Source organism: Sceloporus occidentalis, unplaced genomic scaffold (genome assembly GCF_023333645.1).
Source record: "Sceloporus occidentalis isolate IW3139 unplaced genomic scaffold, rSceOcc1.0.p SCAF_2, whole genome shotgun sequence".
In the NCBI taxonomy this organism is placed as follows: domain Eukaryota; kingdom Metazoa; phylum Chordata; class Lepidosauria; order Squamata; family Phrynosomatidae; genus Sceloporus; species Sceloporus occidentalis.
This window is the reverse complement of record NW_028316982.1, coordinates 118,652,415-118,678,222: the sequence shown is the minus strand read 5'-3', so window position 1 is coordinate 118,678,222 and position 25,808 is coordinate 118,652,415. Positions and strand designations below refer to the sequence as shown.

The window sequence follows — 25,808 nt, the reverse complement described above, 5'->3', positions numbered from 1 at the left end:
CAAGGCAAATGCTTGACTGAACCTTGCAAGATTAAGAATTCCACAGCACATTTAATATGGAAATGACTGGAAGAGCCTGTCATTAAAATCCAAGATCAAGATTGTCTTTAAGCTTCTTGTAGTACACTGATGTTTATTTAAGAAGACATCATATATGCTTACTCTGATATTGTCTAGGACACGCTTGAACTCCAGAGGCTCATCTTTCCCTTCCATGGCTGCAGGATCTAAACCATCCCCACCATAAATGAACTGGATAATGTCACCAGTAGAACTCCTGACAGTCAAGTCGTATTGTGAACACAGATCTTCAAGTGACTTCACCAGTCGTCTCTGAGAAGTGGAGGCAGAGGGTAAATGCTTAAGGACATAAGTAAATTAACATAGGTACAAAACACATTGCAGAAATAATCCAGTTTGAGACCACTTTAACTGCCCTGGCTGAGAGCTAGGGAATCCTGGGAATTGTAGTTTATTGTGGCACCAGAGCTCTCTGACAGAGAAAGCTAAATGCCTCACAAAAGTATAGTTCCCAGAATTCCCTAGTATTGAGTCAGGGCAGTTAAAACAGACTCAAATTGAATTATTTCTGCAGCGTGTTTTGGACCATAGTTATCAAAAACTTAGAAAACAATCCACATGATAATGGCCAAGTAATTGTGAAATTACTTCCACAAGCAATTCTTGTAATGGGATATCTAAAGAAATGGGATATCTAAGGAACTGTTGTATAACCGCACTATGAGAGTCAATGTGTGTTTTGGAAATGATATCATTTATTTGATCTGCAGTGCAACAATATAAATAGAAACTAAACCAGTTCCACCAGCCTGTAACATAATTAGAAACTACTCCATTTGAATTTCTCAAGTAAACATTCCAAAAATGTCACCACTATTGTCGACTGAAGACATCAAGGACCAATCTTGATGGACTCCTATCTAACACACATAAATTTATGGATAAATATTATTATTGTAGTTGTTAACTGCCTTCAAGTTGGCCTTTACTTATGGCAACTCTGTGGATGAAACATCTCCAAGCCACACTATCGTCCACTGCTCTACTTGAATTTCTAGATTCATTCCCATGATCTCCCTAATTGAGTCTAGTCATCTGATGTGTGGTCTTCCTCTCTTTCTTCTGCCTTCTGACATTCCTAGCATCATTATCTTTTCTAATGAAGCTTGCCTTCTCATGATGTGACCAAAGCATGGCAGCCTCAATTTTGTCATCTTGGCTTCCAGGACCCATTTATTCAGAGTTTTTTCTCTCAATAGCATCCTCTGCACTCTTCTCTAGCACCACATCTCAAATAAATTGATTTTTTTCCTTATCCACGTTTTTCACTGTCCAGCTCTCACATCCATACATGGTGATGTGGAATGCTATGGCTCGGACAATTCTTACTTAGTGCTCAGTTGTATGGCTTTACTTTTTAGGATCTTTTCTAGTTCTTTCAAAGCTTCCCTTCCCATTCTTAGTCTTCTTATTTCTTGGCTTCAGTCACCATGCCAGTCCTAGCTATGGGAACTCTGACTATTTCAATTCCTTCATTGTCTTTACCAGGTTTCAATACATTTTTAGTTGTCTTATTTGAAAAGAGCATCATATTAGATCCTTAGGAGACCTTGGAGGGACACACCACCCTGCTGCCTCTAATGCTTTAAAAAAAACCCACCAAAAAACCCTGCCTCCAAATGCTCCCTAACATCTCCTAGAAGGCATACTCCCTAGTAGTCTGCCCTTCCTGGGTAATATTATTCATTTATTTATTTAACTGATTTTTTATCCTGCCTTTTCCCCATAATGAGACTCAAGGTGCCAAGCAACATTTAAAAAAAAAATACAGATTAAAAATTATAGAATCGCTTCAAAAACATTTTAGTCCAACAGCAGGCCTTTTTCCAAGACAAAGTGATCTGGAGGTCATATTTAAGTACACTCGTCCCTCCATATTTGCGGCTTTGATATTTGTGGTTTTGATTATTCATGGATTTGATTAATATGTTGTCTCTGGGAATATCTAGGTCCTCCAGTGAAACTCTATAGTCAACTTTAACCAAAAGTTGCCCTGAAAGACCTAGAGATTCCTAGAGAGAAGACTCCACTAGGCCTTTGTAGCTCCTCCAGGGCAGTACTATGGTCAGTATCTGTTGAACGTTGACCACAGAATTGCACTGGAGGACCTAGAGATTCCTAGAGAGGTGTCCCCTCAGGTAAAAACATGGTGTTTTTGTTATTTGCGGTTTTTCTATGTTCATGGGGGTCTTGTGCCCCAAACCTAGCGAATATGGAGGAATAAGTATATATATTTGGCAGAATATATATCCCAGTGCTATTACACTGGCGTAAAGATGTCCTTTCCTTCGGTTCTTACTCTTTCTTTATTTAGAAAGTGGAACTGAAGGGAGATGGAAGAAGATGAGAAGGGAAAGATATTTATTTTCCTAACTTAGACTAGTCAAGTGAAGGTTTTAATTTACTGGAGCATAATCAATCATGACAGCTGGTACACAAGGAATGTCTATTACCATAGGCAAGTGTCCTCAGTTACCTGCATGTATCCAGTTTCGGCTGTTTTTACAGCTGTATCAACGAGGCCTTCACGGCCAGCCATTGTATGGAAGAAAAACTCAGTGGGTGTCAAACCAGAATAGAAGCTGTTGGCAACAAAACCTTTAGCTGCTGGAAGCTGCAAGAAAAAAGGACTTTTGAAGTATGCTGCACTCGGGCATGCATTCACAATTCGTGAATGCCACAATTAGCATGGTATAGCAACTGAATATCTAACTAGAATTGGGAAAAACTCAGGTTCAAGTCTCAGTTAAGTCATGTGGCCTTGGATCAGTCTCTGTTTCTCAACCTAACCTACCTCACAGGATTGTTGCAAGGGCAAAATAGGAAAGAGAAAACCATTTAGTTTAGCTCCTTGGAAGAAAGGCAGACTGTAAATATAACTACACATTCAGTTAGGATACTGGTTGCACATATGGTTAAATTAGCTGGTATCTTTGTCAGAGTGGTTTTGCCTTGGGAATTCTTCAGAAGATGCCACATAAACATCCAAAACAATCAGGTTCATCAGGGGATGGGCAAAGTGCAATGTATTATTACACGCAGCCGCCAAGGCTGTTTTTGCAGCCCTCATTCCTGCTGCCAAATACTCTGAATGACCTTTTCTCTGGAAAAGAAAGCAAGAGCTGCCTCTTCTGGAAGCCTCCAGGATCAGCCCTCATCTTTTAAATAAGTTTCAGCCCACCTTGTGCTGTTTAACATTAAAAAAAACCCAGCTTTTCCAAGTCAAATGTGGTCTTCCAACCACTTCATTTTTTAAAAAATTGTTGCCATTTCTGTCCATGTGGTCCTAGAATAGATGCCCACCAGTAAGAATGAAATATGATGGCCATTTTGTACATAGAATATCCCAGAGCAAGACACCACAGATTATCAGCAAGACTTGAGTTTGCTGCCACAGGTTCTTCTCACTATTCTTCTTCCATGACCACAGGCCTAGTGCTCCTAGAATTTATTCCTTTCGCTTTTATCTCACAGAAACTAAATTATCCACTCTTTGGTGGATTCTAATGGAAACAGACCTCAGAAGAGATAGGAAAAAATACAATATAACTAGTTGCAGCAGGCAAGGGAAAGAATGAATGCATTGCATTTTATGCCCACTAGCTTCTAAGCATGGAAGGCTGAGGGGAAACCCAAGAGCTGGAAGACTGTCCATTACACCTCTTTACAGAATAAGGCCCCTAACTTTTGTAACTGTAGTCTAGAACAACTAGCACAGATATTCCACTCAAATTAATAGCAATCATTAACATTTATACTGGGCTTTCTGACTGCTCAAAACATTTAAAATACATTATTTTGAAGGTCCTAGCAGAAACTCTGTAAAGTAAGCAGGTAGTATTATCATCATTGGAGATGGAATGTAAGGAGTGGGTTGAGACAGAAAGAGGTGTTTACAAAGGCAAGATGGTTTCATGGTACAGGAAGGATTTGTACTCCCCAATCTCCAGCCACCACACTTGACTAGGAATTGTTCCTCCATCTCTCCTTCTCCTTATGGCCCCTTTAAATGAAAGGCTCTTTACCTTGGAATGTTTCTCAAAATGAGGCAAGGATCGGTTCTCAAAGCCATCGGGCACTCGTGACCCACTGATAGCCTGCTGTCCAACACAAGCAATCATCTGGGATATGTTAATGAAGGAGCCTACCAGGAAACACAGACACGCAGAACAATATGTAAGCAACATTCTTATCTCATTATTCAAAGCATCACATTGAAAAAATGACCCACTATTAATGAAGTTGGAGGTGTATTATGAAGTTATGTGAATTCTTTTTGGAACTGATTACCAGAAAAGAAAATGTTATAAAATCCACCAAAAAAGGACTTCATCTGACATTAGATTGTACATGGTGGATATTCAGTTTGAAGGCACCTCAGATGATAAAACCTGGTAATCAAACTGATAATTTATCTAGTACTCAAGTATCAATTTCCCAATTTTCATGGTCCAAAGCAGACAAAATGCCCACTCCATGTATATGTAAATCTCCAGGGCCAGTCTAAATACTGGTATGGAGAACACATTTCCCAGTACTCAGTATAACAGAAAATTAAGATAGTATTTTCTGCACAATGGGTAATAGTGCTAAGGATAGTACAGCAATGACATTCATCACATATGGGGAGTAAAATTCTATGTTGTTAGTATCTCACTTAAGCCACGCCAACACTCCAATGTGCAGTATTATTGGGGTCATGCTGATTGGGGGAGTTCTAGGACTCATAGTCCAAAAAAGCAACTTTCCTTAGCTCTGAGTGTTTCTAAGCTCGTGTGGTTTCTGTCAGGCCACTGACGTTTGGTTACTAACACTTAATGTTGGGCAAAACAACAATTTCAGTTCAACCCAGCTGACCATGTTTGATGCCTCAAATGAAATAACTGTTTGCACTTATCAAACCACATTAACTATCTATGGCAGGGGGAGGAAGTTGGTACAGCAGGAGTGCCCTTATGAAAATAGTTTTGCTATCTTACATTGTATTGATTAGCAACAAAAAAGTATGATTTCATGGTAACCTTTAATTTTATATAGTACTAACCAATTTACCTTTTGAACCACAAAGCGCCATGGTGAGGGGGCTATTACTCTTATCTAGTTCTCTAAGACAGGCGCTGCCAGCATGGTCTCTGATCACAGACAGCTCTTTCAGAATCAATGCCTAGGAAGAGACTTACAGTTATTAAGTGACTGTAACAAGAATGTACCTAATTTGAATTTGCATCAAAATTTTCACTGCATCCTAACAAATTCTACTTCCTCTAGAGTATTTCCCTCTAGAAATGTAGTAGTTGTTGTTCCTGTGTGCCCTCAAATAATTTCCAACTGTTGGTGACCATAAGGCAAAACTATTAGAGGGTTTTTTTTTGGCATGATTTGTTCACAAGGGGTTTGTTCTTGCCTCCTTCCTCTAAGGATGGCTGTGACTTGTTCAAGGTCAGCCAGTGGGTTTCTATGGCCAAGTGAGGATCTGAACCCTGGTTTCCAGAGTTGTAGTTGAACAGTCAAACCACTGTATGCCACACATATGTACACATTGGTTTGAAATGGACACTGCTCCTAGGTAATTCAACAAAGTGGTGGAAGCAACATGAGTCAAAAACAACCAATGTGTTTGTTGTGGGGTGGGGGCTATCCTGGCCTCCATCCCTTTTGTTCTTTAGATGACAGTGTCCCTGGGAACCAACAGCCCTCAGAATCAGGAGCTGCCTCCCCTCCCTTGTCCAAAGACACAAATATTCCTAGGTTAAGGTGATTAACCCAAATATTTACATTAACCCAAATATTTACATCTGAGCATCAACTTGGTAAGTAGTTAAACCATTCAAACTCTAGAGGGAGTAGAGCAGGTGGGAGGTAGAGATAATAAGTATGGAGAAGGGGAACAAGTAGAATATAAAACAACAGCTCCACAACAAAGAAAGCAAACAACCCCTCCCCCAAAATCCCAATAAATCAATGTGCTGAATCAGAACTTTAATGGATATGCTTTTTTGAGAGGGGGAAAGAGAGCATAGTGTGTCAAAAAATGAGAATGAGCAGACTATTAGAAATTGTAGAGGTAGCAGAACAATACAGAATTAAGAAATTCAAGACCAGAGAAGGAGTGTGAATAAGGGGCTCTGCACTGAGCACAGGTAAGGAGGAAAAACTAACGGAGGGGGCTGTGAGCAATCAGTTATCCATGACATTTCAAGTCATGGGATTTCTCTACTTCAGCTTGTGCAGTGGTGAGTGTAATCCATTTTTGTGTGGAATTTCCCATTCTTCACACCACAGAAGGTATACAACTCACCTCTAGTGTCTCTTCTGCTGTACAGCCAGGCTGCTGCTGAAGTTTGCCAGTCTTCAAAGCTTCAATATACTCATCACATTTCTTATAACCAGCATTCAGAAGTTCGTATTTTGCCTTCAGCAGCCCCTGTCCCGGGGTGACATCACCAATTCCAATTGAAAACCCTCGATTAGCTGAGTGTTAACAAAGAAAGACCAAAGATACACATCAGTTTCTTAGATACAGCACACAGTTATTATCTTGCAAGTATTTTACACCTGTAAATATTTACAACCTAGCTTCAAAAGCAAAGATTATTGAGGTTACATGTGTTTACTAACTTTTGCATGCATCATCTTCATAGCAGCAGGGATATCTCAATAGGAAAAACTGTGCAAATTGTGCAAATTTACAAACTTAGATTAAGTTTTAAATTTTCTTTTCAAGTATTTTATGTTTTGTGTAATTATATATTCCTCAGTGTGCATATAGGGGAAATATCAAGTAAGTCTACAACTTTGTCACAGGCTTATCCTGTGATCTGGACAAGATCTCAGACAAAGGGGAGGTATGTCTGGGCCTTAGCTTAGCTAGGTTGAGGCAGCCATGAAGGATTCAACAAGCAGTTCAGCTCAGAACAGTCTAGTAGGGGCATCTGAAACTCCATTCACAAGCCTCAGAGCTCATGTGGAAGGAAGACAAAACAGCTTGGATTTCAGGTTCTGCGCAGTTACAAAGAAATAACTGTTGGATCAAGAAGTAAGCTTCACAACTATCAAAAGTTTCACAGTTCATATATGACTGTATGGTATGACTGCATTGATTTTGTTAGGAAAGGTTGTCTGAGAATTTAATCTTTTCCCTGTCCCAGGGCAGAAACATCTATTTCTGCCCCCACTGTATTTGCATTTTTGGAGCTCTTGTCATAGAGAACCCATTCACAATACAGAATTCTAGAACTATTATTCTACTTTTACTGCCTGAATTCCATCCTGTGGAACTCTGGGATTTTCAGTTTATGGAAGGAGCATTTAGAATTCTTAACAAGAAAGCTCCAGTGCCTCACCAGACTATCACTCCCAAGATTTTATAGGATGGAATCATGGTAGTTAAAGGAGAGAAATGTCACTAAAATGTTGCAGTGTGAAAGGACCCAAAGCTATTTAGAAGGTCTTCTCAAGTGGTGCACTTTCCTACTGTGCAAAGGTTCATTCAAATCAAGGAGGCAGAAAAAGCTCTCAATAGATTTAGTGTGTTGTACTACCTAATGTATCTCACTAGAACTAGATTGGTCTGTACTCACATCCAGAATTCACCAGAAAACAAAATGGATGACTTTGGCCTGGCACTTTCTCTCTCCTTACCTGATTTTACTGGGTTGTTGAGAGCATAAAAGACAAACGTTACTATAATCTGTAATGTAAAAGTAAATAAATAAAATAGTATAAGGCATTTCTTCTAAGCACTTACAGAGATAGACAGGAGCAAGCCTGGCTAATCGTGACATAGCGTCTGCTGCTTCTACTTGTCCCCAGTCTCTCAGCAAAATGTAGAAGATATTATTCTTGGATCCAGATCCTAAAGTTCCTTTATCCATGCTGCCACACATTAGCTCACTATTGTGGATAGTAACATCTGAAACACAAACCCATTAAGATAGTGATATAAGCATCCTAAAAAATGCTGGTTTCATCACTGGTTTCTTCTATTCCCATTGAGAGGGTACCTCAGCATACAAGTCATTTCCAACTTATGGCAATCTTAAGGGGAACCTCTCACAGAGTTTCCTTAGTAAGATTTGTTCAGAGGGATTTGCCATTGCCTTCTTCTGAGGCTGAGAGAGTGTGATGTCCCCAAGGTCACCCAGTGGGTTTTTTATGGACAAGTGGGGATTTGAGACCTGGTTTCCAGAGGTGTAGTCCAACATCAAACCACACTGGTTCTCCTAAGCAGCATATTTCACCAAAAAACATGAAAAGTAAATGAGCAAGCTGAAAGCCATTGTTGCCAGGACATTTTTGTGAACTTGTAGTCAATGATGAAATACCACTTCCACTTACAGGAATCATTGGTGCACAAATCTTCTCCTTTGCCACAATACTGCTTGCCTTTGGTTCGGAGATTGGCTTTGACTGGACAACTGTCACTAGGCTTCAGAATGACACCAAAAATCTGCTTTCCTGTCCACAGAGTTACAGGCTGAAAGAGGACACAGACAAAATGTTATGAACACACACAGAATGAATTCCACCAACTAGAACTTTCAATACTGGACTTTTGGTAGGGGTAAGAAACCTACCCCCTTCCAAATGTTGGACTTCAATTCCCATCATACTCAGACAACCTGGGCACTAATGAAGGGTGATGGGATGATAGTTGTCAACCTTTGGAGAACCAGAATATCCTCATTCCCATTCTAGGGACTCACAACCACTTCTTTACTTCTTTTCAAGAACTGAATGAGACTAAATCAGCTGTACTCACAGATAAAAATTTGTCCTTAATTAATCTCTGGAGTAGACTGAAAAATCTGCATTGACACAGGGCAAGAAGATATGCTGGCTCTCTCAAATGTTCAGCGAATGGAATTAAGCACTATTTCTTTGCATCATCCTTTGGAGATATTAAAACAGAGGATGGATAGCAATCTCTCAGTTGTATTTTCCTGCATGGCATGGGGTTCAACCAGATGGTCCTTGTGCTCCCTTCAAACTCTATGATTCTACAGCGTTTTGCATTGCATGATAAAATCTTTGTTTTTATTTTAGCAATAAGATTTATACAGAAAACTGAAGCAGAGTGAACTCAAATGGAACAACCAGCAATTTTTAGCTTAAACTACATTAATAAGATGACATTTTAACATTAATCTCTGAAGCTAAAAATGGTGGTATTTACTGCAATTTGAAATATTCAGTATGAGACAGATACTTAAGTCATCAAGTAGACATGTTCAGCTGTCCTGAAATGATTCTACAAGGTAGAGTGTGCTACCTTTCCAATATGCTTCTCTTCTCTCCCCTTCTCAAAGCATGTCTTTTGCACACGGCTGTGAGAAATGCCCTGATCTTCAACCATACAAAAAATACCATCCAGGAGAAAAATAAGTTATTAGTGACTACACTCAACCCCTTTCTGTCTCCCTTACAAACTCAGTACCTTGAGAATTGCTGGAGGTGGAAGGCGAACTTTAATTTTTTCATCCTTGCCAACCAGGATAGAGGCAATAATCTGACAAGCTTTTGCTCGATCAAAAAAAGTATCTTTCAGCGTAAGAAGGTAGGCACCTGAAAAACAAAAGTACTTCAGTAGAAAAAAGCAGAAGAGTAATTTGTATCACGTGGGCCAAAAGTTTCAATGCAAAAAGCATTAGAAGAACAATGAAAACAAAATGTTGTTTATTTTTTAGTTATTTCATTAAAATTGTAAATTAGAACCTAAAGAGGGTAAGAAAAAAAAATTACAAAAACATGAAGATAGAGCAAGTTTTTGGCATATTCCTCTTCACTGGGAACCACTTCAGGCAACACATTTTGGGGTTATGTTATTTATTCTCATTGTTTACTGCCAGAAATGGGGATAAGTGCTTATGGGATTTTTTTTGCCTAAATAACACAGCTCTCTTAAGATAGTACACATGTTAATTTGGGGAAAGCTTCTTTAGCTGCTTTTCCAGGCATGTACTGAATCCTGGAGAAATTATGATTTAATACAACATGCACTACTTTGGTGCAAACGTACATATATGACACCATATTAATTTTTATAGAAATAATGCTCTAAAGCAGGAGCAAGGACAACCCAGTCCTCACATCAGATATGACCTAACATTAGCTCGACACAAGAGATTTCAAGAGTCTTTCTAAAATACTGAGTTACATATACACTAACAAAAAACCAGAAACAGACCTGTAAGGAAATCCTGAATTGCAGCAATAAGGGGCTCTCCATTTCTTGGAGTTACCAAGTTTGCTTTGGTCTAAATGAAATGAAAAATATTTTTTTTAAAAACTCATTCATTAAACTAGACAATTTCATAAGATGTCCCACAGATGTTTTTAAAATTTGTAATTACATATTTCTAAGAGACCTCATAACACAGATCACAACTTGCAAGATCCCCAGACTATTTTTTTTTCTGTAATAGAAATTAGGCCAAGTTGTGGTCTTAATTCCATATCAAGCCTGGAGTAGGTTTATTTAGACCTCAGTGGTTTCACAGTATTTTAACAGACATTGGCGTGTTACAGACTGCCCAGAAGGGGCAGTCTTGTGCTGCTGCCGGTTGCTCCGCAAGGGAGCCGCAGCAGCCAAACCGCACGGCTCCCTCGCGGAGCAAAAAGAAGCCCCAAAACGGCGCTTCTTCTTCCGCCCAAGATGTGACGCCGCGAGGCGCTACTCGTACACTCGTGGCGTCACACCTGGGGCGCGACGTGTGGATGCTATGCATCCAGCACGTAAAGATGGTGGCGCCTGTGTGTATAGGGCGCCACCATCTTTACGCCCTCGTCACGTGCTAGGGGTGAGGCCGGTATGGATGCTAGGTCCTTGGCCAACCCCGTAAAGGCCCGTGTGTAACGGGCCATTGTCTATATGATAAAAGGCAGTCCACTCCCATACATTAATGTTACGTTTCTCTCATTGGCTGTATGTGTATATCAGATGTATATAGGCATGAAATGGTACGTGAGTGCTTTTGGTCCATGCTGCTAGACTGTGCCAACTTTACATGATGTTTGCTTTTCACTTGCAAGAGGGCCATATTTATGTACCAAATATACATTTGACACCCAGTAATAATACTGGTTATAGCTTCTAACTAATTCTGCCGGCAGTTGGAAAATCTAGAAATAAAATATAATCTTTGCTGAAGACAAACATTTGAAGTGGTAATTTTTCAATCTGTAACACACCACTTTCAACTATATGGATCATAATAACCTGTTACCACATTTGTTCCTATCTATCTATCTATCTATCTATCTATCTATCTATCTATCTATTGTCTTTATGTATTATAGCCTCCTCTTTTAATACAGTAGGGAAGACAGAAGAATATTACATAGTTACCCACAAATTGTACATATATAATTTCTGAAAACTATAACCAGAAATGAAAACTAACCAGCACCCACCCAACCTGCTTCATCTCAACAAATAATGGGAACAATGCTTACCCCCATCAGGACAAGGGCTTCTGCTTTGGCTTCTTCAGTTTGAGGAAGATGAAGGTTCATTTCATCACCATCAAAATCAGCATTGTATGGAGTACAGACACATTCATTAAACCTAAAAGTCCGGTGTGGTTTTACTCTAGCCTGAAAACAAAATAAAGAAAGGGGATAGAAGAAAACATGCCAAGATATCCAAAGAAGTGAACAGTGTTCTTGGAAAATGTATCATTTAAAATGTTTCTCTTTTTAACACATACACAAAATGATATCCTTTGCAACAAATTACAATTTTATTATTTTGTTTCCAAACACTACTAGAGGTTTAAGATGACACTGTATTATATAGAGATTCATTGCCACAAGACATAATGTTTGGTGATATATAACCAGATCCAACTAACAGATGAGAAAGCACATGTCCTAGTTGATTTTCAGCAAGAGAGAGGGAAAGAGAGGATACAATGTATTCTTATAGAGAAAATGTAAAGGATTTCTGAGAATGTGCATTTTCTCAATAATTTAAAATGCTGGCTGGATATACACACGCAGCAGAAGGTGGAACAATGTACTGTATGTTCTCTGAAGATGCCAGCCACAGATGCTAGCAAAACGTCAGAAAGAAACTCTTCCAGAACATGGCCACAGAGCCCAAAAAATCCACAAAAAACAATGTACTGTGTCATTTCAGAATGCAATTGGTTAACTGTATGATAGGTTTGCTTTAGGGTCGCCCTAAGTTGGAAACAACCTGAAGGCACACAACAACAACAACAACAACAACAACAACAACAACAACAACAAACACTTTCCTATGAAAAGAATTTTATGCAAGTAGATGAGCACAGCAAACTAGAACAGACAATATATCTTTTCCCCATGTGCTAGCATTATTCACATATGATAAAAGGATTTCTAACTTAAATAAAAGGAGCTTTAAAATTTTGCTTCTCTCTCTTCCACAACCTTAACTGCTACAATCAGTTCTACTAGTTCATTCTGCTGCATGTATAGATCCAGTTTTTCTCAGGGATATGTCATAAGGTTAGTTTTCTCTTGCTAACACGGGTTTGGGTCCTAAGGTTTTGCAGCCTTTTACACAAGAATAGTTGCAAGGAAGGACTCTTCCCAGGAACAGAACTCTCCTTCTGTGAAGAGATCAAACACTTAGGATTCAAGCAAGTATTGTTGCTAAATCTAACCTGGACAGTGTTCTATTTAGATTAGTCTTGGCCAATGAGTCATATTATGTGGATGAAGCTGCAGGGTAGCACGCAAAATACACTATTTGTTTCTTGTAAAGTATGGGCAGACAAGCATGAGGTTAGGATTTACTGATAGATCTCTGGGAAATTTGGGTGAACCAGCAAGAGCATCTGCCTACTAACTTACTAAAAAATAAATAATTTAAAAACATTAACATCCAAGTTTGGTTGCTGGAGAGTGGATGGAATGCTTGAATTAGTCAATGTTTGTTTGAAAGGACCCATGGTTTTGTTTGTGGTACTGATAATAAATTCCTGCATTCAACATATGCTCACAGACAGTCCTTTCCTTCTTAGTATACATCTTTCCATATCACTGCTTTGCACATGGTTACCGCAAGGCTCTATTAAAAGTAAATTCCACATGCTGAAAATCTGCCACCTCGTTCTAAAAGGAGAAATGTACAGATCACATTTGATGCACAGACAGGCTTTTACTTTCCAGTTCCCTCAGACAGGAACAATACTTTCTGCAAAAAAGTCAACAAATAATAAATAAACAAACAAACAAATAAATAGGCCTCAAGGGAAATTATTCTGCTTACTATATGAGCCATAATGCTGAGTTTGTGCAAGGAGGGTTGCCGATTGAACAGGACTATATCCCCATCTATAAGGTGCCTCTCTACAATGTCGCCATACTTCAGCTCCTGAGCCATCTTTTCACGGTTTCCGTATTTCAAAAATCTAGGGAGGGGTAAGGGAAGAAAAGAAAAGCAGTAATGCAAAAGAAAAATCTCAAAGGCAATTATTGTTTTCCAGCTTTAATAAGGAACCTATTCATTTGAAACTAAAGCCATGCTTTTAGAGGACTACTGACTCTTAGCAATGATAATGGAGTTGAATCATTGAAATCCATACCATATTTGATAGCCAATGTTTTGCGTTATAGAACTTATTCCAAGTTAGGGTGCAGAGCTACTTGTATCAATGAGTGCCCTTAAGTATAATTCCCTACCCCAGTTCAGTAATGAGGTAGGGTTATATATGGAACCTCTTCCAAATCTTACAGTCACATGAGTGAAAATAAAGAGAAACAAACAATTCTGAGAACCTCTAAATATGTTCAAAACAAGAACTGAAACTGCACAGAATGAAATGCCTATGAAACAGAAAGCAGCCACCTCAGACATAGGGCCAGACCTTTTCATTTGCGTGTGTCTCTGCTGAATGAAGTTTGCACCAGGATGAGCCTCAGGACCATTCCGAACAAGCTTCCTCATAAAGTCTATGTTAGCTTTGTTCACCTGCAAAAGCAATGTTCTTGTTAAAAATGCAAAATATTCCCAATACCACAATTCAACCACAGGCCTGGTTCAAAGTTTTTTTGCCCCAGATAAAACTTGTATGCCCAAATTTTCCTTTGGGGAATTAGCATTGTGCAGTGGTTTGAGTGTTGGATGAAAGAGTCAGGGAAAGCAAGAGTACAATCCCTGATACACCATGGAAACCCAAGGTCTGAATATTTTGATGTTGTACAAATCAGCCTCCCTCAACCTAAGAGAAAGGCAGTGGTAAACCTCCTTAGAATAAATCTTATGAAGAAAACCCTAGGGTAGGGTTGCCATCAGTTTGAGTCAACTTGAACATGCATAGCAACCACCATATCCCCTTTATGTAGTTTATTACTGGCAGATGCTCAGTCCTTATTTCTGCCCTTCTGCTGTTTGATATGCTACTTGCTTTTTAGCCTCAGCAGTTTACATGACTGGCCACATGTGCTGACCAGCTCCAACAGAATGGAGATTGTTAATATAGAATGTAAAGTGTAATCAAGAGAATGTTTAGTTCCATATGAGATCTCTCTGAATTGGCAATCTAGGCCAAGCTTAAGAATTAGCCTTGATAGAAACATACACAGAAATTCTGAGAGCTACCACAACATCCAGGGTTCAAGGGGAGATTTAATGTTCTCTAGTTACCTTCTCAGGAAATGTCAGTATTTTTGCAACATGAACTGGTACAGCCACTTCATCAATTCGCAAGTTTGGGTCAGGTGAGATAACTGTTCTGCCTGAGAAGTCTACTCGCTTTCCAGACAAGTTCCCTCTAAACCGACCTTTAAAAAAAACAGAAAGGAGAGAAGGGGGATGAAGTAGAACAAAAACTAACTATGGGGGAGTAAGATGGAAATGATTTTAACTGTTAAAAACTAATTTTTTAAACTGGATTTTTAAAGAATATGTTATCCATTTTATTGTATCTCACTTTGTTTGCCCTGTTTGGAAAAGAAGCAATTGTAAATATTTTTGATAAATAAATAATTTACATAGGGTTTTTTGCCAGCTAACTGGCAGTGTGTCTTATTTACTTGTTGCTGGGTGCCTTCAAGACATTTCCAGCTTATGGCAACCCTAAGGAAAACCTATCATCGTGTTTTCTTGGTAAGATTTGTTCAGAGGAGGTTTGCCATTGCCTTCCCCTGAGACTGAGAGCATGTGACTTGCTCAGGCTTATCCAGTAGGTTTCAATTAAACCTATGCTTTATCTGTGATCTCTAGTTTATTTGACTGTTTTTATTATTTTTTAATATTTTTCTTGAATATATTTTTAGATTGTATTTAAATTATTTAGATTTAAAATTATAATATGTTCTAAATGGCAGAAGGATGCTTAACAAATGGTACAGATATTTCTAATACATCAGACAAAAGACAACACAATGGGGAAGGCAGAGGCAAGAATCACAGGAAAATATTCACTCTGTTCCTCTGTATATATTTATGCCCAGTTACAAAAGCAGATGACAAAGATAAGGTTCAATTAAAGGTTCCAGGGGTGGTGGGTTTTGATGAGGTATCTGAAGGGACAGAGTGAGGTGGCATCATGAGATGTTCCTCAGAAAGAAATCCAGGCACAAAAGGAAGCATGTGTGAAGTTGCTGAAGTGAGTAGGGGACCTTTGGATGTGTGAGCCAGATGAATAAATATTAGGGGCAGGAATACATTGAGAAAGTAAGGTAGAAAAATAATGGTGGCAGCAAACACACAGAGTATAATGCATAGTATTCTCCATAATGAAAAGTATAATTGATCCAATTTGACTTTCTTGGATTTGACAACTGCATCACCATATAAAATGTTTTCATTTCACTGGAATGTGTTAAATACATTCCAGTAAATGCAAATACATTAGTAAGGATCAGCCCACTGATAAGCACTTGGATAAACATGGCCAAGTGGCAGAGAGTCTACATGGCAATTCAAATAAAAGAGCTTGACTAAAGCAATTGTGTATATTGAAATATGGTAGCTATGGCAAAGTGAGAGGATGCTGGAACACCTACCCTGCTTCCCTTTCAGTCGTTGAACAAACCCTCTTGTCCACTTCTTGGGTGCCATGTTGAGAGGAATACCAGAGAGTTCACTGTTAATATACAGAGCACATTGCAACTGCAGAAAATCCCAGTCCTCCATTATCATCTGAGTTTTGGCTCCTGATATTCTGTGCTGAAATGAGAACAAAGAAAATAGGTTTCAATTCATGCAAATTCAAATTTTCATAGAAAATTTAGCTATAGCCATTTTCATATGAATTCAAGAAATGTGTATGTGATTTCAAGAACCAAGGTCCAAAACACATCACAGAAATAACCCAATTTGAGACCGCTTTAACTGTCTTGGCTCAATGCTAGGGAATTCTGGGAACCGTAGTTTTGTGAGACATTTAGCCTTCTCTATCAGAGAGTTCTGGTGCCACAATAAACTACAATTTCCAGGATTGTCTAGCACTGAACCAGAAGAGTAAAAATGGTCTCAGACTGGATTATTTCTGCAGTGTGTTTTGGACCTGAGACACCTCCTTTGCCAAAGGATATTGCACACGGTTTATATCTGAATCCAGAATCCTCAAAACAGCAATAGCATTTTTGGCCAACTATAAGGCACAAAACACATCTTGCAAACTTTCAAAGCTCTACTGCCTTCTTTATCAGGCAAAATATGTCTAAAAATCATACTGGTGAAGAAAAGTGATGATGTTAGAATCACAGGCCTACATTTTGTATCAGATGCTGTTTCTATTGTAGTTAAGATATCTCAATGCAAGCAGAGGAAACTCCCCTTCTTGACCATATAGAGACTGAAACAAAGGGAAGTAAAATTTAAACTTCATTAGCAGCAGTAAAGTAACTTCTCCTAGGATCCTTGAAGGCCCATGACTCTAAAATCATCACTTTTCCCCTCTGGGATGCAGGTTCAAAAGCTTGCATGATTTGTTTTGTGCTTTTTAGTTGGCCCAAAAATGATGTTGCTGTTTTGTGGATTTCATTGTATTTTGTTCTATGGCCTACTGAAGCTGTACTCCTGAGTATGTTTATACAGTCCTCCCTTCCCTTATGCGGGGGATCTGGTCTGCCCCCCCCCCCCCCCGCATAAGGGGAAAATTCCATATGTTCATGCCCCATTGAAAATAATAGGGCATGTTCATGAGATCACAGATGTGCGCCACTCATAACATTGTACTACGGCTTCAGTGTATGCTGAAAGCCACAGAAGAGAAGCCTGCCTATAGGCTCACTGTATCTGATTATTGACATTAGACTATGAAACAGCAATTTTTCTGTGATCTTTACTAGAAAAAAAAAGAAATTCAAAAATTTCTTGTAACAACCAACTTGGTTGGATCCAAACTAAGCTGTCTAAACTTAAGTCATATTAAAATCAATGAATTCCGTTATAAGGATTTCACTAATTAAAAGAAGTGGCATTATAAGTAAAAGCGATCCAAGCCAATTCTGACTAAATTCCACCCACAAAAAGATGAGCATTGTACCTGCAGTAAGCCACAATTAACATATAATCAATGAATATGTATATGTATGCATGTGTGTGCACACAGAGAGAGTAACACAGGAAAAGCACTTGCTTGAGCTGTAGGGTTTGAAATAACTACCCACACATGCATTTGAAATGCTAAAAGCACCTCAATCAGGCGGCCATTTTTTTGTTTTTTATTTATATACCGCTATTCCAAAGATCATAGCGGTGAACAGCAAGTAAGCTAATTAGCAAGTAAGCTAATTTGCCCCCAACAGTCTGGGTACTCATTTTAGCGACCTCGGAAGAATGCAAGCCTGAGTCGGGCTTGGGCCCTTTTGCTGGTCTTGAACTCGCAACCTTGTGGTTTTGAGTGAATGGCTGCAGTACAGGCATTTAACCACTGCACCACCAGGGCTCAGTAAAATGCATCAGTAAGAAGCAGAGCACAGCCATCCCCATTCCTCTATGTACAATGAAAAGGCACCTCACCTTTTTGATCACATCATTGAGGAAGATTATTTCCGTCAACTTCATGGTTAAGTCATCCTCATTGGTGCCAGATTTTAAGTCGCTCACCACAGAGGGCCTAATGCACAGTGGAGGAACCAAGAGTCGTGTCAGGATCAAGTCAGAAGGCTTGCCTGATTCAGGGTTCATCAAAAGAAGAGGGATATCTTCTGCAGGAATTCTCTTTAAGAGATTCAAAACGACCAAGGGATTCAAGTTCTCCTATAAAATCCAGAAGATTTACAATTTCATGTTAGCACTGCAAAGCAGGAAAATGCATTCTTGGCTGCATCTCAACACATAATCACACCTACTGGTTTGTCAGATAATTTTAAAGCAGCAAGGTACAACAAGCTATTACAGCACCACTTCAGGAGCATAAATGTGTAGGATCACAATGTATACATCACTGAATATGTACTTTCAGCTGTCCAGTCTCAAACCCTACAGCTGCTAAACTGATTTTCTCTTCACTCCATTCCATGTCCTCGTATTGCTGACTTCTATGCTCCTTCACTAACCGCCCAATTTTTGCTGTGTGTTTCAACATGCTAATTCTGCATAATACTTCATTTCAGCCTGAGCTAACAATCACAGTAATTTTCCATTTTAGCAATTGCAATTATGTCAAAATGCATACTGTGAAGAACCTCCAATATGGCAGGATGTGTTTTTATAAAGGCACATATACTTTACTGAAGTGGTCAGATATAATAGCTCTCATGAGACAGACTCCATACAGGAAATACAGGTGGTCATCTGTGGAGGCACAAACCCATGGCTTGGAAAATTTACACAGTGATTCTGGCCACCCTTGTTGTTGTCCCCACCCCAATAAGTAGTATTCCCACCTCCCAAGACAATAACATGTTTTTTCATCAAGATGCACTCATCAGTCCCAGGCATACAACAAAGACCTATTATTAGATTCTTTGCGTACAGATTTTGAAGGCATCTCATTAGAACTCCTGTGACATTTTTGACTAATATCAACCCTGACCTTTTCAAACCAAGCTCTCAGTGGCTGCATACACATATATTAGAAGCCTTGTTACCCAATATCTTTAAACTGGATTGCCTTTTAACCAGGACCCTGCACGTACATGCCACTTTTAGCAGATGTGCCACAATTACCCTGAGCTCCTAGAATTCCTTGAGGATAATCTTCAGGTTGGGTAGGCATAAGATAGTACTAATAATCACTGCAGATAAAGTTGTCCCTGAGGCTGCATCTGCACTGCAGAAATAATGCAGTTTGACACTGCTTTAACTGGCATGGCTCAATGCTATGGAAAGCTGGGATTTGTAGTTTGTTTTGGTACCAGACCACTCTGACAGAGAACGCTAAATATCTTACAAAATTCTAAATGCAAGAATTTCATAGCATGGCTTTTAAAGGGGTATCACACTGTATTATTTCTGCAATACAGATGCAGCCTGAGACAGGCTATAATTCTCTGGCATAAAACAAAAGAACCATTACATATAAAGATATTTAGCTGTTTCAGTCTTAACAGATCTCTTCCTATCTAAAGGAAGAATGTATACAACCAATACAGAATTAGAAAGGTTTCAGATTCACCTGAGCTTTCCCAAGCAAGGATTCAATCTCTTTGTTATGCTCTATAGCAGTGTCAAAAGACTGCATGAAGTTAGACACAATGGGATCTACTATCTTCTTAGTAGTCTTATACTTCTCATGGATTATCTTTAGTAAACCACACTTCTTGACAGTACCTACAAGGGGAAAAATAAACACAAATTGACATTGGTCTGCTCTCCAGTCATGTTTAGCAAACAGACTTACCAAAAAATATGGTTAGTAAAAATGTGATCCTATTTAAGTAACTGGGCTGGCATAACTGTTCATGGAGTGACAGTAACTGGGGGTGGGGAGAGAGAGTGAATGTAGTGGTGGTAAGGGAAGGCGGACAAAGTTGTCATCACAGGGGAAGGCTACCAGATCCAACCAAACTATGGGCCTGTACAGACAGGCCAAAATAAAGCTGGTTTGGGTCACTTTGTAGGTATGCTCTTTAAATGAGACATGCATCTTAAGAAGTGAGAAGCTGCGCCGAACCTGCGCTCCCGTCCTTAGCATACCTACAAAGTGACCTGAAGCAGCTTTATTTTGGCCTGTCTGTATGGGCTCTATGTCCCCAAAGCCTGCCTTACCTCAGAGAATATCCTCAGGACTAGTTGCTGAGAAGGCTGGCTTGCCATACATGACTGACAATCTTTTATAGCAATTCAGTACAGACTCAAACTCACACATGACCTATGGTTATTTTTCTTTTTATTCTCTCTTAAAAATTCACACTACAATAAACAAACCATATACTGAGCTATTAGATTAAGATCCAGAGTAAGAGTAAGTATGGTGTAGTGACAGACATGTTGGACTCAGAGCAGGTCCAAGTTAAACTTCTACTTACTCAGGGCCAATCTCTTAAACTAAAACTATTCACAGAGTTGTCATAAAATTAACAGAAGAACCAAAACAGACAAATTATGACCAGTTGAACTGCTTCAGGGAAGAATGGGAAAATAAATAATCTGGCCAAGCAATCAGAGGTCTGGAGGAGCCATTGTAGTGTACCAAATGCATGAACATCTTCCTTGCTTGCTTCACCATTAGATCATTTACAATGAAAAGGTAAGCAGTGTGTATTTGATGAGTTTTACTCACAACTGGACAACAGCTAGCAAGATACACAAACATCAACTAGCTGACCTAAAAAGTTTCAGACTTTGGGTGCAGAAGGGGATCAAGAACCAAAGAGTATATTTCTGCACTCACCATTAAAAGCCCCACAATGTGGGCAAGTGTTCTTTTTCCTACACTTTTCAGACACCTTTTTTTTCAAGCCCCGTTTCTGGAGGTAAGTTAAGCCAGGTCTCTTCAGGTAATCCAAAAACTGTTTCTGTTCCTCAACTGTCAGCATGATACGGCAACATGTCTTGCAAATCATCTTCCAAAACAAAATCACAAAAATCATTAAGCTCAGCTTTTGTTTTTCTACATGAAATGGCATGATTCACTGTTGCCCAGCACACCCCGAAACCCTGCTTGAATGTATATATAGGCACAATGCCAGAAGGATAAATGAGTTGATTTTCCTGTTTGTTGACACTCCATTTCTATGAAAAACAATGACTCTAAGAAAATCGTACAAGCTCCCAAACAAACAAAATATCACTCCAAATTAATATAAATGTATGGGGTAATCTGCTCTACAGAGCACTTAACCTAACTAGTTAACTTAATTAGTCAGAAACTCTAGTTGTTAAATATCGGTGGTCGTCCAGTTCTGTAAAACAGCATGAAGACAGCCATGATTAATTTCTATTGCCATGCACCCTGAGCTTATGTTTGTTTACTCATAAGTAAGTTCCTTTGCGTGCAGAAAAATGAATGTTGCCTTAGAAGGTTCAAAGGACTTCACAATAATCCTTACAACAGTTTTGCAAAACAAATTAAAAATTCTGCTCTGCATACTATGGGGAGAGATGGAGAGAGAGAGAGCATGAGTGTGAGAGGGAGACTAGTGATGACTTTGGGAGGTCAAACGTGAGGGGAAATAAGAACTAGGGACCTTCTTATTAAAGTATACAAGCTCTCTTCTTTAGTAAACTTTGTACTGCAGTGTGTCAAAGCAAACCCAATGGATTTCGTATAGTGTAACTGCAATGACTCAAAAGCAAAGCGACAGGCCAAGACTGTCAGTTCAAACACATAGTGTTAGGAATCAGTTCTGCTGGCTAGCTCATTTTTACATATTAGACCAATTGCCTTATCAAAGAAACTGTCCCAACTAGATCTTCACATAAAGTTCTTTCCTATCCCAGTCCTATCATTTCTGATTCTTCAAATTAAATACAATTTTACCTGTAAAATGCCTATCACAGCTTTGAAGTATCCAACATGGAAACAAGGCAGCTCTAGGTCAATGTAGCCATAATGACCCAAACACTCTGCCAGATTCTTTCCACAGGTTTCACAGGGACGATCTTTTTCACTTGTACCCTTGGGGAGAAAAGACAAATAAAACAATAATGAGTGGGGAAAAGTGCTGCCAGATTAATGAGACACCCCACCATTAATCATCTGTACATTATGGTGAGAGAGAAAGAATCTCAAGCACGGACATAATATGGCCCCACAACTCTATGGAAGGCCAGCAGGGTTTTATTAGAATATTAATAATACCAGAATTAACCTCATGAAAGCACCTAGCACATTAAAAACATGATGGAAACATGACTATAAGAACAATCCTCACACCCTTTCTGAATTTCACTTTGGATGGGAAAGAGAGCACTCACCAGGAGAGGGATTATGGACCTCTGCCAATATCCTCTACCAATAATTTCTGCCAGTTCTGGATCTTTTGTGTTTCATGAATGTTTTACACGGGTCAATATTCTCAGAACACAAAATATTTCTACCTCAAATTCTAAGTTCTACCAAGACTCAAATAAAACAGTTATCCAGCCGGGAATATTCATACCAACCAAACTCAATTCGTTTCAGCAAAAATATTTCAAATTCCGAACTGAGAAATATGAAAGGTTTTGTTTCTTTTTGAAGCACAAAGAACTAGGCTCTCAAAAACACCTTTCATGAAAATGCAGTTTAGATGCAATAAAGTGCTGATACCATCAGAAACGCAATGGGTATGTAAACAGATTGTGTTCCATTTAGGCCACCAAATAGATGGTAGCTCAGAGCTGTCCACACTGTCTTTGGTTCCTGGGGTTTTCCAGTTGAGTTCCCCCCCCCCCCCCCGCCCGCCCAAGTCTTGCTATTGAAGATCCTTCTCAGTAAGAGATGGTGGGCAGTGAACCTGGGACGTTCAGCATTCAATTCATTTGCTCCATCATTACACTTTCAATCCTGTGTTAACTAACTACAGCTGTTACAAACTTTTGCATTTGAGCTAGCATTATGTTAAGCGGACATATTACATTTTGGTTTAGCCTAAGTTAGTTGGTTCCAAGAACTGGCTGGATATTTATGCCTTGAACTTTTACGCCACATTTGTTTCAAAAGCAAGACAGCATTAAGAAGCAAAAGGTTTTACCATTCTATGGTCAAGTACTCCATGTAGCAGAGGAGAGTGATTGTTATCTTGACTGTACAGGTTTTTGCTAACGACTTGGATGTGAGCCTGCTGCCGCATCTCTTCTGGTGATTTCATCCCAAAGCAGATGTGGCTTCTGGAATAGAGAAACAGCACCACGGGGGATCATAAATACCTTGATGGCGCTTTCGAAGCCCTACTTACTGCCAAACATGGTAGCTTAATTCTGGCAGGCAAGGGATGCCAAAAAGCCAACATGCCAAGTAAGTAGATTTAAAGTGCAGTCACACTTTTTTATTTAGTACTGAACATGTCCCCCCCCCCCCCCCAGCCACTTTACAATTTAGGGCATCCTTCAGTTGTTACCATGATCCTCTCCTCTTCTCTAAACTGTCTTTCAGAATGTGGATTGAGGCAAGAATATCATCAGAACCCAGGATGAGGCTGAACTATGGGACATTCAGGACAGATATGAGTAAGGGCCTCTTCATTTCTTACATAATTAACCTGTGGATGCTACAAAATGATGCTACAAGCTACCTTGGACCACATTCCAGGAGAAAAACAGGGTATAAAATAAAGGTGAAGTCACAACTTTAGACAGATTTAATTGGTGGGCTGGACAAATACGTGGAGGATATGATTATCAATGGCCCCATACAGACAGACCTAAATAAAGCTGCTTCAGGTCACTTTGGAGGTATGCTGTTTCAATGATGCATGTATCCTAAGAGTCTGGAAGCTGCACCAAAGCTGCGCTCCAGTCCTTAGGACTGGATTGTGGTTTTGACATGGCGCATACAGCATACTTCCAAAGTGACTCGAAGCAGCTTTATTTTGGCCTGCCTGTATGGGGCCATAGACAGCAAGTGATGTTAGTTATATATTCCTTTCAATATTAAAGGCGTTGTGTCTCTGCAAATCATTTGCTGCCAACCACAATTTGGAAGGTGCTCTTGTAGTCACATTATGCTTGTGCGCTTCCCACAGGCCATGTTTCAGGCCATGTGGCCATGTTCTAGAAGAGTTTATTCCTGACGTTTTGCCAGCATCTCTGATTGGCATCTTCAGAAAACGCTGGAGAACACAAATCGGGGAACACGAGAGATAGTTGTTTTGTGGGTTTTTCAGGCACATCAGGAATAAACTCTTCTAGAACATGGCCACACAGCCCCCAAAACCCACAAAATAACTATCTCTCGTGTTCCTCGATTCACGTTTGAATACGTACAATCACATGTTTGAAGTGTGATGTTGCCGTGTGCCTTCGAGTCGTTTCCGACCCTAAAGATTTGTTCAGAGGGGGTTTGCCATTGTCTTCCCCTGAGGAGGCTGAGAGAGTGTGACTAGGGCCCAAGGTGGGGCTCCACAGAGTCCAACGCTCAAACCAATGCGCCACAGTGGCTCACACAGTATGATTAATGGAGCTTTATTAGGTTGTAGTGGGGGGGAACAAAGCACAACCATAAGGATGTTTTATCTTGGGAAAGTGTGAAGAGGCTTTGTGTGTGTAAATACAATGCCACATAATGTAAATGCTTGAATTTGCTGGGGCCCCTCAGAGGCTCCATACAGTTCCCCCCATCCGCCATTTTGGGCCCCACTCAGCCCATCCACCAGCATTCGAACCCCTCTCTCCTGTCAGTCACCACACAAGCCCCGCCCCCTCCTCTCATCCTGAGACAGCCCCTCCCGCTCAGCCCATCCACCAACATTCGAACCCCCAGAACTTCGACTGCTTCCCTCTCCTGTCAGCCACCACGCAAGCCCCGCCCCCTTCCCTCATCATGAAACAGCCCCTCCCTCCCCCGCCCGCTTACATCTTCTTGGCCACATCGGTCTCGCGGAACTGTTCCTTCACCATAGTGGCGGTTGCTGCGGCGGCGGCGGCACGAGCGACCCACGTGCACGAGACCAACTACCCTCCCTCAACCGTTGCTCAGCCGGCAGCAGCCAATCAGCGGCCGCTAGTGACGTAGAGCAGTGGTTCGTCAGCAAACTGCGCTTTAAGGGACTTTTTGGACTTCAGCTCCCAGAATCCCAGCGCATTGGCCCACATGGCTGAGGCTTCTGGGAGTTGGAGTCCAAAATTCTCTTAAAGGGCACAGTATTAGGGACCACTGACGTAAAGACTATAGGGAAAGGCAACTTTTGGAGCGGGTTTCGCTCTCCTGCAGCGCCCTCTCTAGGATGGGAGGTGCAACTAAGAAAGAAAAAGGAAAGAAGGAAGTTAATTAATTATTATTATTATTAAATAATAATAATTTTTATTAACAAGGAAGGAATGAAATTAATAATAATAATAAATTAATTAATTTCCTTTCTTCATTCCTTTATTATTATTATTATTATTATTTAATAATAATAATAATAATAATAATATTTATAACCCACCTTTTCCTGAGGGAATCAAGGCGAGTTACAGAACGAAATACAATAAAATACAATATATAATAAAATTCTCATTTTAAAAAGAAATCCCCTCCCAATCAAAAAATGGCAAATAAAAATACAATGACCATATAAATTAAAACATTAAAATAAAATTGAAAAGCCACATCCCTGTTAAGATGTTTCTTATTATTGTTTCCGACTTCTGGCAACCCTAAGGTGAACCTATCACAGGGTTTTCTTCGCCACTTTCTTCAGAGAGGGTTTGTCGT

The 25,808-nt window shown here is 39.7% G+C and overlaps 1 protein-coding gene across 2 annotated transcripts in view; it reads right to left on the bottom strand.

Annotated features, from left to right (window-relative positions):
• LOC149318930 (DNA-directed RNA polymerase III subunit RPC1) overlaps positions 1-25,081 on the bottom strand; it is a 47,658-nt gene extending 22,577 nt beyond the window's left edge. For both annotated transcript variants that reach the window (XM_089510702.1, XM_089510703.1), the window contains exons 1-20: positions 24,966-25,081; positions 23,146-23,281; positions 21,951-22,088; positions 20,862-21,033; positions 19,644-19,798; positions 18,044-18,283; positions 16,081-16,243; positions 14,717-14,853; positions 13,938-14,041; positions 13,340-13,481; positions 11,536-11,676; positions 10,268-10,337; positions 9,518-9,645; positions 8,419-8,557; positions 7,829-7,993; positions 6,380-6,552; positions 5,134-5,245; positions 4,107-4,225; positions 2,558-2,695; positions 163-333 (exon numbers count right to left, since the gene is read on the bottom strand). In XM_089510702.1, coding sequence (XP_089366828.1) covers positions 163-333; positions 2,558-2,695; positions 4,107-4,225; positions 5,134-5,245; positions 6,380-6,552; positions 7,829-7,993; positions 8,419-8,557; positions 9,518-9,645; positions 10,268-10,337; positions 11,536-11,676; positions 13,340-13,481; positions 13,938-14,041; positions 14,717-14,853; positions 16,081-16,243; positions 18,044-18,283; positions 19,644-19,798; positions 20,862-21,033; positions 21,951-22,088; positions 23,146-23,281; positions 24,966-25,009 — 2,787 coding nt within the window. In that variant the 5' untranslated portion in view covers positions 25,010-25,081. The remainder of the gene's footprint in view (positions 1-162; positions 334-2,557; positions 2,696-4,106; positions 4,226-5,133; positions 5,246-6,379; positions 6,553-7,828; positions 7,994-8,418; positions 8,558-9,517; positions 9,646-10,267; positions 10,338-11,535; positions 11,677-13,339; positions 13,482-13,937; positions 14,042-14,716; positions 14,854-16,080; positions 16,244-18,043; positions 18,284-19,643; positions 19,799-20,861; positions 21,034-21,950; positions 22,089-23,145; positions 23,282-24,965) is intronic.
• Between the last annotated feature and the right edge of the window lie 727 nt (positions 25,082-25,808).